This window comes from Phyllobates terribilis, unplaced genomic scaffold (assembly GCF_046119375.1).
Source record: "Phyllobates terribilis strain yellow unplaced genomic scaffold, ASM4611937v1 Scaffold_9__5_contigs__length_417890890, whole genome shotgun sequence".
In the NCBI taxonomy this organism is placed as follows: Eukaryota; Metazoa; Chordata; class Amphibia; order Anura; family Dendrobatidae; genus Phyllobates; species Phyllobates terribilis.
In genome coordinates, this window is record NW_027362769.1 from 359,548,679 (window position 1) to 359,568,289 (window position 19,611).

General features: G+C 43.8%; 2 protein-coding genes and 1 long non-coding RNA gene across 3 annotated transcripts; all 3 read left to right on the forward strand.

Moving 5' to 3' along the window:
- Positions 1 to 1,292: 1,292 nt before the first annotated feature.
- Positions 1,293 to 1,724, forward strand: LOC141161031 (histone H3). Its single transcript, XM_073645820.1, has one exon. It carries the CDS (start codon positions 1,299 to 1,301, stop codon positions 1,707 to 1,709), a length of 411 nt encoding a protein of 136 aa, XP_073501921.1. The 5' UTR covers positions 1,293 to 1,298; the 3' UTR covers positions 1,710 to 1,724.
- A 2,067-nt stretch (positions 1,725 to 3,791) lies between these two features.
- Positions 3,792 to 4,103, forward strand: LOC141161032 (histone H4). The gene has a single exon (XM_073645821.1). The coding sequence runs from the start codon at positions 3,792 to 3,794 to the stop codon at positions 4,101 to 4,103; it is 312 nt and encodes a 103-aa protein (XP_073501922.1).
- Positions 4,104 to 18,480: 14,377 nt separating this feature from the next.
- Positions 18,481 to 19,308, forward strand: LOC141161033 (uncharacterized). The gene is made up of 4 exons (XR_012250613.1): positions 18,481 to 18,593; positions 18,682 to 18,807; positions 18,894 to 18,989; positions 19,107 to 19,308. It is a non-coding gene; the product is annotated as an uncharacterized lncRNA (long non-coding RNA).
- The last annotated feature ends 303 nt before the right edge of the window (positions 19,309 to 19,611 follow it).

Below are 19,611 nucleotides of genomic sequence, written 5' to 3' on the forward strand. Positions count from 1 at the left end.
TGTATGATCAGTGCCACCACCTTGTCCCCGGCAGAGCTGTATGATCAGAGCCACCACCTTGTCCCCGGCAGAGCTGTATGATCAGTGCCACCACCTTGTCCCCGGCAGAGCTGTATGATCTGTGCTACCACCTTGTCCCCGGCAGAGCTGTATGATCAGTGCCACCACCTTGTCCCCTGCAGAGTTTTATGATCAGTGCCACCACCTTGTCCCCGGCAGAGCTGTATGATCAGTGCCACCACCTTGTCCCCGGCAGAGCTGTATGATCAGTGCCACCACCTTGTCCCCGGCAGAGCTGTATGATCAGAGCCACCACCTTGTCCCCGGCAGAGCTGTATGATCAGTGCCACCACCTTGTCCCCGGCAGAGCTGTATGATCTGTGCTACCACCTTGTCCCCGGCAGAGCTGTATGATCAGTGCCACCACCTTGTCCCCTGCAGAGCTTTATGATCAGTGCCACCACCTTGTCCCCGGCAGAGCTGTATGTTCAGTGCTACCACCTTGTCCCCGGCACAGCTGTATTATCAGTGCCACCACCTTGTCCCCGGCAGAGCTGTATGATCAGTGCCACCACCTTGTCCCCGGCTGAGCTGTATTATCAGTGCCATCATCTTGTCCCCGGCAGAGCTGTATGATCAGTGCCCGTATATCCTGCCGCTTCTAGATTATAGTGTGTACAGGGAGCGGCTCCAGTGTTATAATGAATAAGCTTTTCCCCACATCTCCGCATAGAGCTGCGCTGTGTCCCGATCACACCAGTGCAGGTGACCGATCAGTGTAATCAATGGAGGGAAGGGGCCGATGTCCTACAGAAATCTAATTCTTACATCATCCTAATCAATCACCACTTGTAACCTGCGTCTTTATTAGTGAAAGGATTAGTGTGCGGTTATTACTTCGATGTGAGAATTGGAGAACCAGTGATTTGACTGATGATAGAGTAGACCCTGTACAGCTCCGTGTACTGGTGACATAGAACAGTGACGACGGCGGCTCTTGCTGTAGAAGCCGCATGTAGACATGGTGTGACCCTGTGCCAGTATCCGCAGCCAGAAAAGAGTGTGAACAGAGACCCTGCCCCTCTTTTTGAGGGCGGGATTAATGGGCGTTGGGATGATTTTGGGAATAATGATTGGTCGCGGATATCACACCTGTTTTGGCGGCTCATGTTAATTTATGATATTATCAATGCAGTGCAGGGGGCGTGTTCACATGACGCGGTAACAGGAGCAGAGGAGTATAAATATCCCGCTCTCTCCGCTCCTCTCATCACTTCTGTTCTCCTCTATACAGAGCTATGGCCAGAACTAAGCAGACCGCTCGTAAATCCACCGGAGGGAAAGCTCCCCGCAAGCAGCTGGCCACTAAGGCCGCCAGGAAAAGCGCTCCCGCCACTGGCGGAGTGAAGAAGCCTCACCGCTACCGGCCAGGGACAGTCGCTCTCCGTGAGATCCGCCGTTACCAGAAGTCCACCGAGCTGCTGATCCGTAAGCTTCCCTTCCAGCGCCTGGTGAGAGAAATCGCCCAGGACTTCAAGACCGATCTCCGCTTCCAGAGCTCGGCCGTCATGGCGCTGCAGGAGGCCAGCGAGGCTTATCTGGTGGGGCTGTTTGAGGACACAAATCTGTGCGCGATCCACGCTAAGAGGGTCACCATCATGCCCAAAGACATCCAGCTGGCCCGCCGGATCCGTGGGGAGAGAGCTTAGATCCGTCCTACACGTCTGACTATAACACAAAGGCTCTTTTCAGAGCCACCAAATCCTCCATAATAACGAGCTGATCCCTCACATCTGCTTCATATTCTGCTGAGTGTTCACTTGTGCTCAGTAACATCAGGGGCGCTCAGTTCTCTTCTCAGTCTGCAGTTGGTATCTGGGGGGATTATTCCCTCCAATGCAGTTATAAGGGTGTGTAGAAATGATCTGATGACTACACGAAGTACATTCTACTCATTCAACCACTTAATATTCGTATCCCCACTAGTTTTCGCACCGATCCTGCCGCACATCCAATAATATCAGCTTTATATAATGTATTAGGAGTCTGGACTGTGTTTTGAAGGAATAAATGCGCAGATTTCTTGGTGTATATGATGCGATCATTATAGGACGTCCATTATCCAGCGCTATCTCCTGTGAACACTCGCTGACTCCTATCAGCCGCACGGGTCTGATCCTGAAAACGCATCAGGGTTAAGAGACTAATATCCTCTGCAGCTCTGTAGTAGGTTTATCTAGATAATATTAACCGACATTTTATAAAATCCCCGCCTCCTTCTTTCAAAGTTCTCTGTAAACTGCAGTATCTCGTTTCTTTATATTCCCGGCACTCGGAATATTGCTGGTGTGATGGAGTCACCATTGTTAGAATCAGTTCTGCACTTTGTGTTATAGAAAGCGGATACTGTTCCCTCGATCCTGGAAATGATAGAAATTCCTGTATGGAACCAAGAGACCATTGATCGCTCAACACAAGCAAATTTCCTGATATCCGACCGTCCTGAAACCACGTGATCCAGAAGGACAAAGAACAGAAAAAGCCATCAGCCCCTGAGCGGGAACTTCCTATTCGGTAACTATTAACATTAGCTCCTCCCCTTCCTCTGCTGATTGGCTGAACACAGGACGTTAGGGAGTTTGAATTTCCCGCTCCTTGTAGTTTCCGCAGCTTCTACATGTAATTGTGTTACTACTGCTGTGAAGAGAAGTGTCCGGTCTATAGATAAACTCCACTGAGCACATTCATGTAATCACCTTCCAGATCACAGTGTATTCTCCATTGGATATGGGACCACTGGAATGAGAATCAATCAGCTGCTCAGTGATTTTGTTATTTATACGGTTCCTTTTTTATTTGCCCAATCTGAGCTGTTGTCTTTATCTTCTACAGGAAGATAACAAATGTTCTCTAAGTGCAAATCCTCAAATGAAGAAACAAGTGATATCTGAGTTTTATGATCTCTGTCAATTACAATACAAGTGTTATTAGGAGAAAGTAAATATTGTCATTTCTGATGAGCGGAAAATCCCAGTGGTGGCAAAATATTAAGTATCTGAGCAGTGCTGCTGACCGCGGCTTCCTCCCTGCACTGTCCTTAGAAGAGGCAATAATCCTGGCTGCCACAATCCTCCTCTGATCGTGTCCAGGCATGGTCACATGCTGCTGCTCCTGGCAAATCACCGCACCCCAAGAGCAATTCTATCAGAAGTGACAAGCCCGTTTTGGAAACGTCACAGAGCTCAGTCAGGATCCTATAGATTAGTCACCGGGAGCAGCCAGAATGTCACATGTATTAATACATGTAGATTGTACAGAATGAAGCCATGGCAAGGGATGATGAGGGGAGTAGTAAGATGCGGAAATGACCATGGAGATGTGAATAGCATGTTAGGAATATGCTGGTATGATGGAAGTGGGGGTTAATCACTGTCAGTGCCGCTATCTGTATATTCAGCAGTGATCTGATGCTTCTACTCAGCTTCATCTCACTTGCAGGAGGTTGGTGTCGTGTCTGCCCTTTTATTTATGGACTGTATCTGACACATTTCTCATCACAGGGAAAAGATATATATTAGACGCTGCGGAAACTGCACAATGAGCGGGAAATTCAAACTCCCCAACAGTTCTGTGTTCAGCCAATCAGCAGAGGAAGGAGGAGCTAATGTAGATTCTGTAAGACCCGCCCTGGAAACGCGGCATCTCTGCAGTCCTCTCTCTGGTCCATCTATACGCTATATAAAAGAAGAGTCGGTGCGGATTAGTCATTTTTTCTACTGATTATTTGGAAGATGTCTGGTCGCGGTAAAGGAGGGAAAGGTCTCGGGAAGGGCGGTGCCAAGCGGCACAGGAAGGTGCTCCGTGATAACATCCAGGGCATCACCAAGCCTGCCATCCGCCGTCTCGCTCGCAGAGGAGGCGTCAAGCGCATCTCCGGCCTCATCTATGAAGAGACTCGCGGTGTCCTGAAAGTCTTCCTGGAGAACGTGATCCGTGACGCCGTCACCTACACCGAGCACGCCAAGAGGAAGACCGTCACCGCTATGGACGTGGTGTACGCGCTCAAGCGCCAGGGCCGCACTCTCTACGGCTTCGGAGGTTAATTGTATTCTCTGCTCCATCCTGACAACCCAAAGGCTCTTTTCAGAGCCACCACATCTTCTGAGTGAGAGGCTACAATCTCCTGTTGCTGTGCCGGGAGCTGATCTCTACTGTGCACTGGTGATCTCTGTATTCTGGCTGGTAGATCGCTCAGGTGTCCGGTTCTCATCAGTGTAAGTTTTGTTCTTCCCATATTGTGGAGAACGGCGGACAATAATTCTAACACTAGTGAGATAACACTGATCCGCGGTTACTACAGACCATTGGATCCAGGTCCTGCAGTGAGAAGAATGTGACTCTACTACATATTTCCACATCAGATTATTATTATAGCGCCATTTATTCCATGGCACTTTACATGTGAAGAAGGGGTATACATACAAGAGCAATTACAATAATCTTGAACACCATGTGATGGCGACTGGTACATGAGGAGCGAGGACCCTGCCTGCCATGGCTCAGTCTACAAGGGATGGGTGAGGGTAGAGCTGGTCGTGCAGCATTATTTGTGGAGTGGTGGTTACTGCAGGTTGTAGGCTTGTCGGAAGAGGTGGGTCTTCAGGCTCTTTTTGAAGGTTTCCACGGTGGACGAGAGCCTGATGTGTTGGGGTAGAGAGTTCCAGAGTAGGGGAGACACACGGGAGAAATCTTGTATGTGATTGTGGGAAGGGGCGATAAGAGGGGAGTAGAGAAGGAGATCTTGTGAGGATCGGAGGTTGCGTGCGGGTATGTTGCGGGAGAGTAGGCAAGATATATGTGGAGGAGACAGGTTGTGAATGGCTTTGTGTGTCATGGTTAGGGATTTTAACTGGAGTCTCTGTTCAATGGGGAGCCAGTGAAGAGATTGACAGAGAGGAGAGGCTGGGGGAAAAGTGGATTAGTCAATGGGCAGCCATTGACGTTGATAGGTCAGTTGGGGGGGTTGAATGAGATGGCGGAAAGATGATGAATTCTGTTTTGTCCATGTTAAGTTTTAGAAATCTAGCAGAGAAGAAGGATGAAATAGCAGACAGACATTGTGGGATTTTGGTTAGTAAGGAGGTGATATCAGGTCCAGAGAGGCAGATCTGTGTGTCGTCAGCATAGAGGTGATAATGAAAGCCATGAGACTCTATGAGCTGTCCCAGGCCTAAGGTGTAGATGGAGATGAGCAGGGGTCCTAGAACTGAACCTTGGGGGACACCGACAGATAGGGGGTGAGATGAGGAGATGGTCTGTGAGTGAGAGACACTGAATGTCCTGTCTGTTAGATATGAGGAGATCCAGGATAGGGCCCAGTTTGTGATGCCGAGAGATGAGAGTTTTTAGTAAGAGGGAATGGTCCACTGTGTCGAAGGCAGATGACAGGTCTAAAAGGAGGACAGAATAGTGTCGCTTATATTTGGCGGTTAGTAGGTCGTTGGTAACTTTGGTCAGTGCAGTTTCAGTAGAATGGTGCGGTCGGAAACCAGATTGTAGGTGGTCGAAGAGGGAGCAGGAGGAGAGGTGGGAGGACAGCTCAGAATGGACGTGTTGTTCCAGTAGTTTTGAGGCATAGGGGAGAAGTGATATGGGGCGATAGCTAGACAGAGAGGATGGGTCAAGGGAGGGCTTTTTGAGGATGGGTGTGATTGAGGCAGCGATTATTCCTCGTTTACATCACATACAGGAGTCTGTAGAGTTTCGGGATTAGGGGAGCAGATCTTTTTCTTCAGTACATTGCATCACAATCACTATTGTGGAGGACTATATACTGATCGGGGATTTATCCTACAAGAGACATTTCTAGAAAGATCAATTCTACTTTCCCATGCAGATCTCATTATGTCTCCCCGATCATCTCCTCAGCAGTTTTCCAGTAATCCATTTACAGATCAATTCTACAGCTAAAGGCAGGAGGTTTGTGACAGGACACGTACGATTGTGGATTGCAGATTGCTGAGAGTTCATTGCTCAGAACATTACACTCTGCTGTCAGGCATGCAGTATAGGTCAGGCATGCAGTATAGGTCAGGCATGCAGTTAGATCCTCAGTCATCACATCCTCCTCAGGAGATTCTTTCCTGCTCAGGTACTGATCGCTCTTCTGCTCTTTCTCTTGTCCTCTCCCTCTTTATCCACTGACACTGAACATGGGCCCCGTCTCCTCCCAACCGAGAGAAGCTCCGCACTCCAGTTGTGCTTCCCTGCCGGATAATGTCTATCGTACAGAAAGCGGATTGTACGATGTGGAGACGATCTGGAGCTGCTGAGACCCCAGAAGGGTAACACAGGCGATGGCCTCCGCTGACTGCCACCTCCCTGACCTGTAATATAAGTACACCCCACTATTGTGCAAAAGGTGAACTGCTGAGAGAAGACACAAAATGCAGCGTCTACACACAGAGCACAGCTGTATATAGTGCACAGACTGCACAACAATTATATACAGCAGTGTGTATAGTATATAGAGCTGCCTGTACAGTATATAGAGCTGCCTGTATAGTATATAGAGCAGTGTGTACAGTATATAGAGCAGTGTGTGCAGTATATAGAGCAGAGTGTACAGTATATAGAGCAGTGTGTACAGTATATAGAGCAGCCTGTACAGTATATAGAGCAGCCTGTACAGTATATAGAGCAGTGTGTACAGTATATAGAGCAGTGTGTACAGTATATAGAGCAGCCTGTACAGTATATAGAGCAGTGTGTACAGTATATAGAGCTGCCTGTACAGTATATAGAGCAGTGTGTGCAGTATATAGAGCAGAGTGTACAGTATATAGAGCTGCCTGTACAGTATATAGAGCAGCCTATACAGTATATAGAGCAGCGTGTACAGTATATAGATCAGTGTGTACAGTATATAGAGCTGCCTGTACAGTATGTAGAGCAGCCTATACAGTATATAGAGCAGTGTGTACAGTATATAGAGCAGTGTGTACAGTATATAGAGCAGCCTGTACAGTATATAGAGCAGCGTGTGCAGTATATAGAGCAGCCTGTACAGTATATAGAGCTGTGTGTACAGTATATAGAGCAGCCTGTACAGTATATAGAGCAGTGTGTACAGTATATAGAGCAGCCTGTACAGTATATAGAGCAGCCTGTACAGTATATAGAGCAGTGTGTATAGTATATAGAGCTGCCTGTACAGTATATAGAGCAGCCTGTACAGTATATAGAGCAGCGTGTGCAGTATATAGAGCAGCCTGTACAGTTTATAGAGCAGGGTGTACAGTATATAGAGCAGTGTGTATAGTATATAGAGCAGAGTGTACAGTATATAGAGCAGTGTGTACAGTATATAGAGCAGCCTGTACAGTATATAGAGCTGTGTGTATAGTATATAGAGTAGTGTGTACAGTATATAGAGCAGCCTGTACAATATATAGAGCAGCCTGTACAGTATATAGAGCAGTGTGTACAGTATATACAGCAGTGTGTACAGTATATAGAGCAGTGTGTACAGTATATAGAGCAGCCTGTACAGTATATAGAGCAGTCTGTATAGTATATAGAGCAGTGTGTATAGTATATAGAGCAGCCTGTACAGTATATAGAGCAGTGTGTATAGTATATAGAGCAGCCTGTACAGTATATAGAGCTGCGTGTATAGTATATAGAGTAGTGTGTATAGTATATAGAGCTGCCTGTACAGTATATAGAGCAGGGTGTACAGTATATAGAGCAGTGTGTATAGTATATAGAGCAGAGTGTACAGTATATAGAGCTGCCTGTACAGTATATAGAGCTGTGTGTATAGTATATAGAGTAGTGTGTACAGTATATAGAGCAGCCTGTACAATATATAGAGCAGCCTGTACAGTATATAGAGCAGTGTGTACAGTATATACAGCAGTGTGTACAGTATATAGAGCAGTGTGTACAGTATATAGAGCAGCCTGTACAGTATATAGAGCAGTCTGTATAGTATATAGAGCAGCCTGTACAGTATATAGAGCAGTGTGTACAGTATATAGAGTAGTGTGTATAGTATATAGAGCAGCCTATACAGTATATAGAGCAGTGTGTACAGTATATAGAGTAGTGTGTATACTATATAGAGCAGCCTATACAGTATATAGAGCAGTGTGTACAGTATATAGAGCAGTGTGTACAGTATATAGAGCAGTGTGTATAGTATATAGAGCAGCCTATACAGTATATAGAGCAGTGTGTACAGTATATAGAGCAGTGTGTACAGTATATAGAGTAGCCTGTACAGTATAAAGAGCTGCCTGTACAGTATATAGAGCAGCCTATACAGTATATAGAGCAGTGTGTACAGTATATAGAGCAGTGTGTATAGTATACAGAGCAGCCTGTACAGTATATAGAGCTGCCTGTACAGTATATAGAGCAGTGTGTACAGTATATAGAGCAGTGTGTACAGTATATAGAGCAGCCTGTACAGTATATAGAGCAGTGTGTACAGTATATAGAGCAGTGTGTATAGTATATAGAGCAGCCTGTACAGTATATAAAGCTGCGTGTATAGTATATAGAGTAGTGTGTATAGTATATAGAGCAGCCTATACAGTATATAGAGCAGTATGTACAGTATATAGAGCAGTGTGTACAGTATATAGAGCTGTGTGTTCAGTATATAGAGCTGCCTGTACAGTATATAGAGCAGTGTGTACAGTATATAGAGTAGCCTGTACAGTATAAAGAGCTGCCTGTACAGTATATAGAGCAGCCTATACAGTATATAGAGCAGTGTGTACAGTATATAGAGCAGTGTGTATAGTATATAGAGCAGCCTGTACAGTATATAGAGCTGCCTGTACAGTATATAGAGCAGTGTGTACAGTATATAGAGCAGTGTGTACAGTATATAGAGCAGCCTGTACAGTATATAGAGCAGTGTGTACAGTATATAGAGCAGTGTGTATAGTATATAGAGCAGCCTGTACAGTATATAAAGCTGCGTGTATAGTATATAGAGTAGTGTGTATAGTATATAGAGCAGCCTATACAGTATATAGAGCAGTATGTACAGTATATAGAGCAGTGTGTACAGTATATAGAGCTGTGTGTTCAGTATATAGAGCAGCCTGTACAGTATATAGAGCAGTGTGTACAGTATATAGAGCAGTGTGTGCAGTATATAGAGCAGTGTGTACAGTATATAGAGCAGTGTGTGCAGTATATAGAGCAGTGTGTACAGTATATAGAGCAGTGTGTACAGTATATAGAGCAGCCTGTACAGTATATAGAGCAGTGTGTACAGTATATAGAGCAGTGTGTATAGTATATAGAGCAGCCTGTACAGTATATAAAGCTGCGTGTATAGTATATAGAGTAGTGTGTATAGTATATAGAGCAGCCTATACAGTATATAGAGCAGTATGTACAGTATATAGAGCAGTGTGTACAGTATATAGAGCTGTGTGTTCAGTATATAGAGCAGCCTGTACAGTATATAGAGCTGCCTGTACAGTATATAGAGCAGTGTGTACAGTATATAGAGCAGCCTGTACAATATATAGAGTAGTGTGTACAGTATATAGAGCAGTGTGTACAGTATATAGAGCAGCCTGTACAGTATATAGAGCAGCCTGTACAGTATGTAGAGCAGCCTATACAGTATATAGAGCAGTGTGTACAGTATATAGAGTAGTGTGTATAGTATATAGAGCAGCCTATACAGTATATAGAGCAGTGTGTTCAGTATATAGAGTAGTGTGTATAGTATATAGAGCAACCTATACAGTATATAGAGCAGTGTGTACAGTATATAGAGTAGTGTGTATAGTATATAGAGCAGCCTATACAGTATATAGAGCAGTGTGTACAGTATATAGAGTAGTGTGTATAGTATATAGAGCAGCCTATACAGTATATAGAGCAGTGTGTACAGTATATAGAGTAGTGTGTATAGTATATAGAGCAGCCTATACAGTATATAGAGCAGTGTGTACAGTATATAGAGTAGTGTGTATAGTATATAGAGCAGCCTATACAGTATATAGAGCAGTGTGTACAGTATATAGAGCAGTGTGTACAGTATATAGAGCAGCGTGTACAGTATATAGAGCAGCCTGTACAGTATGTAGAGCAGTGTGTACAGTATATAGAGCAGCCTGTACAGTATATAGAGCAGTGTGTATAGTATATAGAGCAGCCTGTACAGTATATAGAGCAGCGTGTACAGTATATAGAGCAGTGTGTACAGTATATAGAGCAGTGTGTACAGTATATAGAGCTGCCTGTACAGTATATAGAGCAGCGTGTGCAGTATATAGAGCAGTGTGTATAGTATATAGAGCTGCCTGTACAGTATGTAGACCAGTGTGTACAGTATATAGAGCAGCCTGTACAGTATATAGAGCAGGGTGTACAGTATATAGAGCAGAGTGTACAGTATATAGAGCAGCCTGTATAGTATATAGAGCTGCCTGTACAGTATATAGAGCTGCCTGTACAGTATATAGAGCAGTGTGTACAGTATATTACTAATTTAAACCCACCTAACCTCCCAAACCCCCCAAATCACCCAATCCAACCCCTGATGACTATTGAAGTCACACAACCTATAGCCACTCCCACCACTTTAAATAATAGATTTGACATTCTAGAAACTATTAATGAATCTCCATTCAACGAGGAAGACCAACCAGACATGGCCTCCAATAACACCCCAAGAGACAAAGTCGCGATAGTAACCCCAGACACCCACAAGTACGCAAGAAAACCAGCTCCTCAAATTTTTTTCAGAGGGCACAAAAAACAAACGTAAGAGGGGAGGTAGAGGAGGGCAACTCTCCAAAAAGAAAAAGGCAGATACAGAAGAGATAAACCAAAAAGCCGACACTATCTTCAATCTCAGTAAACATACCCTAAAACCAAACGAAATCAACCTCCTAACTAAAGGTCTTAAATATGCCCCCTCCACAGGATTCAATAAATTTCAAGCTTTCATTGGAGTCAAACAGTTTATGCGAAAACTAGCACTCAAAAAATACTACCTGAAACATCAGGACCGGGGGCACATAAATGAACCTAGAAACTCACTCACTTTGAAATATGCCCACACCAACTTAAAAACCAAATCCAAATTCCATCCATTAAACGAATACTCATCTGCACTCGAAAGTTTTCAAAACAATGTCATCTCAGATATCCGTAAATTAAGCCACAAAAAATGTAACAAATTCCAATACAACTTTAACGCCTCTGAAAGGAAAGCAATATATATCTTACAGAAAAATCAGAACATAATTATCCGTCCAGCTGATAAAGGAGGTGGTATAGTTATACTGGATCTAGAACAATATCAATCAGAAACAAACAGACTACTAAGTGACACAAGAACATACAATACTATGAGGGAGGACCCCACAGATATGTACCTAAAAGAACTAAAAACACTAACTACCAAAGGACTAGATAAAGGCTTCCTTACGAAACAGGAGTTTGAATACATCACTATCTCCCACCCACGTCTTGCAACATTTTATTATCTACCAAAAATACATAAGTCACTCTCCCATCCTCCAGGCAGACCTATCATCTCAGGTATCCAATGCCTAACATCAAATCTATCCAGATTTGTGGATAAACACTTACAAGACCTAGTACCCCTTTTGCCGACATATTTAAAAGACAGTCAACATGTACTTCAGCTTTTACAAAAAATCAAATGGCATGACAATTTCATCCTAGGCACCCTGGACATCTCGTCCTTATACACCGTGATTCAGCATAATGCGGGCTGCGACGCAGCCACACATTTTCTTTTGAAACAAAACAAACTACCTAAAGAACAAATAATGTTCATGAAGGAATGTATGAAGTTCATACTGACACATAATTATTTTAAACACGATAAACTTTTCTACACACAACAATGGGGCACAGCAATGGGTACTAGATTTGCCCCAAGCTATGCCAATCTATACGTTGGCAAATGGGAGGAGTTAGCTATCCACCCAGGCGGCACACTCAGACCTAACTTGGTATTTTGGCAAAGATTTATTGACGACGTACTTTTTATCTGGTCTGGTGACCAAGAATCCCTAGACTCCTTTATCAGGGAGATCAATATCAATAACTTTTTCTTGGAATTTACCTCCAACATAAGCCAAAAACAGCTAAACATCTTAGATCTCAACATATATATCCAAGATCAAAAAATCCATACAAAAACATATATGAAGCCAACGGACTCAAATAGCTTCATCTCTCTGGACAGCTGTCACCTCCCCAGCTGGCTGTTAAACATCCCACGCAGTCAATACATGAGATTATATAGAAATTGCTCCAACACTGGGGACTTCAACGAAGAAGCCATACAATTAACAAATAAATTTTTAGAAAAAGGTTACAATCCACAATTTTTACAAAAAGTGAAAAATCAGATTCAAACTATACCCAGAGATAACCTCCTCAAGAACAGCACCACAAAAATTAATGCCACTGACCCTACAACACAACCAGATATCCCTATCATAACTCAATACAACTCCAATACATATTTATTAAGAAAAATAATTTCAAAACACTGGCATATCCTTCACGATGACAAAACAATAGGCGACCTTATTCCACCAAAACCAAGATTCATCTATAGGAAAGCAAAAAACCTAGGGAACCTCATCGCACCAACAGTTCGCAATCCTCAAATCATTAATCAACCCACACTTATTAACCCCTTAATAACATCTGACGTACTAATACGCGTCTGTGCCCTGGGACTTAAGAGCCAGACCCGTATTAGTACGTCATCGCGATCGCGCGCGCACACAGGCTGTGCGGGCGCGATCGCCGCCGGGTGTCAGCTGATTGTCACAGCTGACACCCGGTATTATGTGCAGGGAGCGGTCCTGCACCGCTCCCAGCACATTAACCCCCGCGATGCTGCGATCGAAGTCGATTGAAGTCGATCGCGGCATTGCGGGGGCAAGGGGAGGTGATCGGCGATACTCACCACCTCTTCCGGCTTCCAGCGCAGTCTGCAAAGGCTTACCGGGTGTTGCCATGACGACCCGATGTCGTCATGACAACATCCGGGTCACCAGAGAGCAGGAAGATTGCTTGGACATGCGCAGTGCATCTCCAAGCAATCTTCACACTGTGCATTTCTGACAGCCTTCATGGCATAGGGATGGTGCTCCATTCCTGTGCCATGCAGGCGATCAGAAAAAAAAAAGTGAAAGTCTCAGAGTGGGACAAAGCAATAAAGTGTATAAACTGTGTGAAAGTGGAAAAAAAAAAAATGTGCAAAAATATTCTAAAAAAATAAAAAAAATAATACACCAAAAATAAAAATATAATGTACCCATCAATAAATATTATTATAAAAAAAACAAAAAAAAAAACAGTAAAAGTACACATATTTGGTATCACCGCGTCCGGAAAAACCTGACCTATAAAACTGTCCCACTAGTTAACCCCTTCAGTGAACACGGTAAAAAAAAAAAAAAACGAAGCAAAAAACAATGCTTTATCACCATACCGCCAAACAAAAAGTGGAATAACACGCGATCAAAAAGACGCATATAAATAAAAATGATACCGCTGAAAACGTCATCTCGTCCCGCAAAAAACAAGCCGCCATACAGCTCCATCAGCTGAAAAATCAAAAAGTTATAGCTCTCAGAATAAAGCGATACTAAAAAATATTTTTTTCTATAAAATAGCTTTTATTGTGTATAAGCGCCAAAACATAGAAAAATGATACAAATGTGGTACCGCTGTAAACGTACTGACCCGAAGAATAAAGCTACCTCATCAATTTTACCACACGCGGAACAGAATAAATAAAAAAAAAAAAAAACAATTCCTGAATTGTTGGTTTTTGTTTATTCTGCCTCCCAAAAATCGGAATAGAAAGCGATCAAAAAATGTCACGTGCCTGAGAATGGCACCAATAACAACGTCAAGTCATCCCGGAAAAAACGAGCCGTCACATGACTGTCTGCCAAAATCTGGAAAAATTATAGCTCTCAAAATATGGCGATGCAAAAACTAAATTTTACAAAAAATGCGTCTTTTAGTGTGTGACAGCTGTCAGTCATAAAAACCCCATATGATTCTGGCATTGCTGTAATCACACCGACCCGAAGAATAAAGTCGTCTAATCACTTATACCGCACAAGGAACGGCGTCAAAAATAAACTCTTGGGTTAGGATTGGGCTAGGGTTAGGGCTGGGTTTGGGGCTAGGGTTGTGCTGGGGCTAGGGTTGTGCTGGGGCTAGGGTTGTGCTGGGGCTAGGGGTGTGCTGGGGCTAGGGTTGTGCTAGGGTTAGGGCTGGGGTTGGGATTTTTTTCAAAAGTAAGAAAAAAAGATGACGATATGGCGACTAGTGTTGAGAGCAAGTGCTCGCTACTTGAGTTTGCATCGGGTGCTCTGGTATGCATTGAGTATCGTGGGTATTTGAGTGACATGCTCGAGTCTCTGCCCCATATGCTTCGCGGCCAAAAAACTTTACGGGGATTGCCTGCCATGCACGAGCGATCCCCGCATGTTTTTTTTTTGGGTGTCTAATAACCGTGAAACATGCGGAGCAGGGACTCGAGCATGTCACTCGAGCACACGCTGTACATGGTGCATACCTGAGTACCCGATGCAAACTCAAGTAGCGAGCACTTGCGCTCAAGAATAATGACAACTTATTCAATATGATGACCTAATGTAAACAAATTCTGTGCCGTACCTCTGGGTTCAAAATGTTCACTATACACCTTAATAAAATCCTTGAGGGGTATAGTTTCCAAAATGGGGACACTTGTGGGGGAGCTCCACTGTTTAGGCACATCACGGGCTCTCCAAACGCGACATGGTGTCCGCTAACAAATTGAATGGAAAATCGGCTCAAATTGTTAGCGGACGCCATGTTGCGTTTGGAGAGCCCCTGTGTGCCCAAACATTGGAGCTCCCCCACAAGTGACCGCATTTTGGAAACTAGACCCCCCAAGGCACCTATCTAGATGCATAGTGAGCACTTGGAATCCCCAGGTGCTTCACAAATTGATTCGTAAAAATGAAAAAGTGAAAAAAAAAACACTTTTTCATTTTTATGAATCAATTTGTGAAGCACCTGGGGTTCCAAGTGCTCACTATGAATCTAGATAGGTGCCTTGGGGGGTCTAGTTTCCAAAATGGGGTCACTTGTGGGGGAGCTCCAATGTTTGGGCACGCAGGGACTCTCTAAATGCAACATGGTATCCGCTAACAAATTGAATGGAAAATCGGCTCAAATTGTTAGCGGACACCACATTGCGTTTGGAGAGCCCCTCTGTGCCCAAACTTGGAGCTCCCCCACAAGTGACCCCATTTTGGAAACTAGACCCCCCAAGGCACCTTTCTAGATGCATAGTGAGCACTTGAAACCCCCAGGTGCTTCACAAATTGATTCGTAATAATGAAAAAGTGAAAAAAAAAACACTTTTTCATTTTTATGAATCAATTTGTGAAGCACCTGGGGTTCCAAGTGCTCACTATGAATCTAGATAGGTGCCTTGGGGGGTCTAGTTTCCAAAATGGGGTCACTTGTGGGGGAGCTCTAATGTTTGGGCACACAGGGACTCTCCAAATGCAACATGATATCCGCTAACAAATTGTCGGCTCAAATTGTTAGCGGATATCATGTTGCATTTGGAGAGTCCCTGTGTGCCTAAACATTGGAGCTCCCCCACAAGTGACCCCATTTTGGAAACTAGACCCCCCAAGGCACCTATCTAGATGCATAGTGAGCACTTGTAACTCCAGGTGCTTCACAAATTGATTCACAAAAATGAAAAAGTGTTTTTTTTTTCACTTTTTCATTATTACAAATCAATTTGTGAAGCACCTGGGGGTTCCAAGTGCTCACTATGCATCTAGAAAGGTGCCTTGGGGGGTCTAGTTTCCAAAATGGGGTCACTTGTGGGGGAGCTCCAAAGTTTGGGCACAGAGGGGCTCTCCAAACGCAATGTGGTGTCCGCTAACAATTTGAGCCGATTTTCCATTCAATTTGTTAGCGGATACCATGTTGCATTTAGAGAGTCCTTGTGTGCCCAAACATTGGAGCTCCCCCACAAGTGACCCCATTTTGGAAACTAGACCCCCCAAGGCACCTATCTAGATGCATAGTGAGCAGTTGGAACCCCCAGGTGCTTCACAAATTGATTCGTAACAATGAAAAAGTGTTTTTTTTTTCACTTTTTCATTTTTACGAATCAATTTGTGAAGCACCTGGGGGTTGCAACTGCTCACTATGCATCTAGATAGGTGCCTTGGAGGGTCTAGTTTCCAAAATGGGGTCACTTGTGGGGGAGCTCCAATGTTTGGGCACACAGGGGCTCTCTAAACGCAACATGGTGTCCGCTAATTATTCAAGCAAATTTTACAATCAAAAAGTCAAATGGCGCTCCTTCCCTTCCGAGCCCTACAGTGCGCCCAAACAGTGTTTTTTCCCCAAATATTGGGTATCTGCGTGCCCAGGGGAAATTGCACAACAAATTTTGCGGTCCATTTTTTCTTGTTACTCCTGTGAAAATAAAAAAAATTGGGTCTAAAGTAATATTTTTGTGAAAAAAGTTAAATGTTCATTTTTTTCTTCCACATTCAAAAAATTCCTATGAAGCACCTGAAGGGTTAATAAAGTTCTTGAATGTGGTTTTGAGCACCTTGAGGGGTGCAGTTTTTAGAATGGTGTCACTTTTGGGTATTTTCTGTCATAAAGACCTCTCAAAGTGACTTCAAATGTGATGTGGTCCCTAAAAAAATGGTTTTGTAAATTTTGTTGGAAAAATGTGAAATCGCTGGTCAACTTTTAACCCTTATAGCTCCCTAACAAAAAAAAATTTTGTTTCCAAAATTGTGCTGATGTAAAGTAGACATGTGGGAAATGTTATTTATTAACTCTTTTTTGTGACATATCGCTCTGATTTCAGGGCTTAAAAATTCAAATTTTGAAAATTGCAAAATTTTCCAAATTTTCGCCAAATTTCCGTTTTTTTCACAAATAAACGCAAGTGTTATCGAAGAAATTTTTCCACAATCATGAAGTACAATATGTCACGAAAAAACAGTCTCAGAATCAGGGGGATCCGTTGAAGCGTTCCAGAGTAATTACCTCATAAAGTGACAGTGGTCAGAATTGTAAAAATTGGCCCGGTCATTAACGTGCAAACCACCCGCGGGGCTTAAGGTGTTAAAGAAACTGTTGGTTTTTATCCCTGTAATAAATGTGCAGCATGCAAGAAGCTGCACACTAAAAAACAAAAAATAATCACGGAAGACCAAACCACCTACAAAATCTCAGACTTCATTACTTGCAACACCGATGGCGTCATCTACAGCCTCCGATGTCCATGCAACAAACTTTATATAGGTAGAACCAAACGCCCCCTACAAGTGCTCATAAATGAACATCTGCGCAATATTTCCAAAAAATTTGACGGACACCCTCTATCTATACATTACTCCGAAAAACATGGAGGTTCCATTAAGGGCACTACCATCACAGGCCTACAGAAGGTCCACAAACAATGGCGCAAATGGGACTATCTAAAACAAATGTCCAGGGTTGAAAGCAAGTGGATATTCAACCTGGACACATTAAAACCAAAGGGACTCAATTCTGAGATTGAGTTATTTGCTTTCAATGATGACTAATGCATCCATCCAAACTAAAGCATATTACCAAGCAGACCCCGCCCCCACTAATTAATTATGCACAAGCGCGCATATATAAGTGACCTACTTACAGCAGTAGACCATCCCTGAGGAAGAGAACCGTAGTTCTTGAAACGCGTTGGTCTTTTTGGTCCCTGTAAGCCACCGTACCGGTACGGGTCACATGCGCGCTGTCACGCGCACTTACGTCACGCAGGTCCTACTGCGTTGATACACGGCGCAAACTCCAGGTCCTTCCCGCCCTCCACAGACCGCCGACGGAGGACACGCAGCGCAAGGGAGAACAGCTGGTCACCGGCCGGGACCCTGTCTCACTCCCTGCGCGACCCATCTCTATGCCCCACTACTCTTCTACCCCCCGCTGCCAGTTGTGACTCTGAGAGCACAGTGGGATGCCAACGAGTCCCTGTTAGCAGAACCATCCCTGACAGACTACTAACAGTAAGTACTGAGCTCTGCTCCCACGGTGACATTCAGCATCTAAGACTGCACTGCAGTGTGCACATGCTGCACACACACTAGACTGCCCATCTCCCCTGATTGCAACTACCACCACGAATAAGCTCAAGAGGTTTAAGCAGATCCTCAGTACCCTAACATAGAGCACAGATACTGCTTCCCCACTGCTACTGATACTACCAGTGAGTCCAAGGAACAAGCACACTTTCAGTGCTCTAACCCAACAGGTAACATTCTAATCATTTTACCTGCACTATACAGGTCTCCCCCCCCCCCCCCTCCCCCTATTTAATAGAATCCATAGATATACCTATATTAACATTTATCCTTCAAAGCTCTTTTGGATACGCATACAGCTGTCCATCACCCAGCCTCAGATAACTGGCTTTAAGACCGTAGTCACCAGCCCAGGCTACCTTGGAACCTATACAGCACCTCGTACAGGTAATACGCATATCTTCTCACCTGTGCCACTCAGACCCGCTGTACTGTACCACAGGTATAACAAAACCCTTCTACTATCCGCCAACAGTAGCAAGCAGCTTCAAGCACTGCGATTAACAACAGCTGTCCATCACCCAGAACCGGACAACAATCAAGACCGCAGACACCATCTAGTGCAATCCTGCTACTTACACAGAACCCCCCTCCTTTACAGGTAAAAAACTGCATCCCCTTATATGTGCCATTCAGACCCTATACCAAGCGTTATTGGCTTAACTAATATTACTCTATTTTCATTAGTAGCACTCTCTAATCCCGCTGCCTAAATATCTACAAACGATCATCAGCCCAAGCACAAGCCATCAACACCTGGAAATCTACCTAGACCGACAACAGGTAAATCACTTCTTACACCGGTGAGAGCAGCCACTCTAAGTATACGGGGAACAATCCGGTCACTAAAACCCCACCCCCCCTTTTTTTTCCCCTTCTCTTTCTCCTTTTTACACATAGGAAATATCCAGACTACTATCCTTCTAAAAACTGGCCTAGAAACCCACGAGACTACCACTACCAGGAACCTCCAAAAAGCCTCCACCCCAAAAGACCCACCAGCTATCTCTATCTAATATTTTATCATTTTTTAACCTTCATTATGATTTAACGTCATTTTTATGCGAGATTTACTATTTAAAATAAAAACTCTTTTATCATCCTCTCTTATTGTCCACATTTTTGTCCCCAACAACCTTCCCCCTTCAAGTATACGGCCTAAACCTTACCAGCGCAGGATATTTTAACTATTTCTACAGTATATAGAGCAGCCTGTACAGTATATAGAGCTGCCTGTACAGTATATAGAGCAGTGTGTACAGTATATAGAGCAGCCTGTGCAGTATATAGAGCAGTCTGTACAGTATATAGAGCAGCCTGTACATTATATAGAGCAGTGTGTACAGTATATAGAGCTGCCTGTACATTATATAGAGCAGCCTGTACAGTATATAGAGCAGTGTGT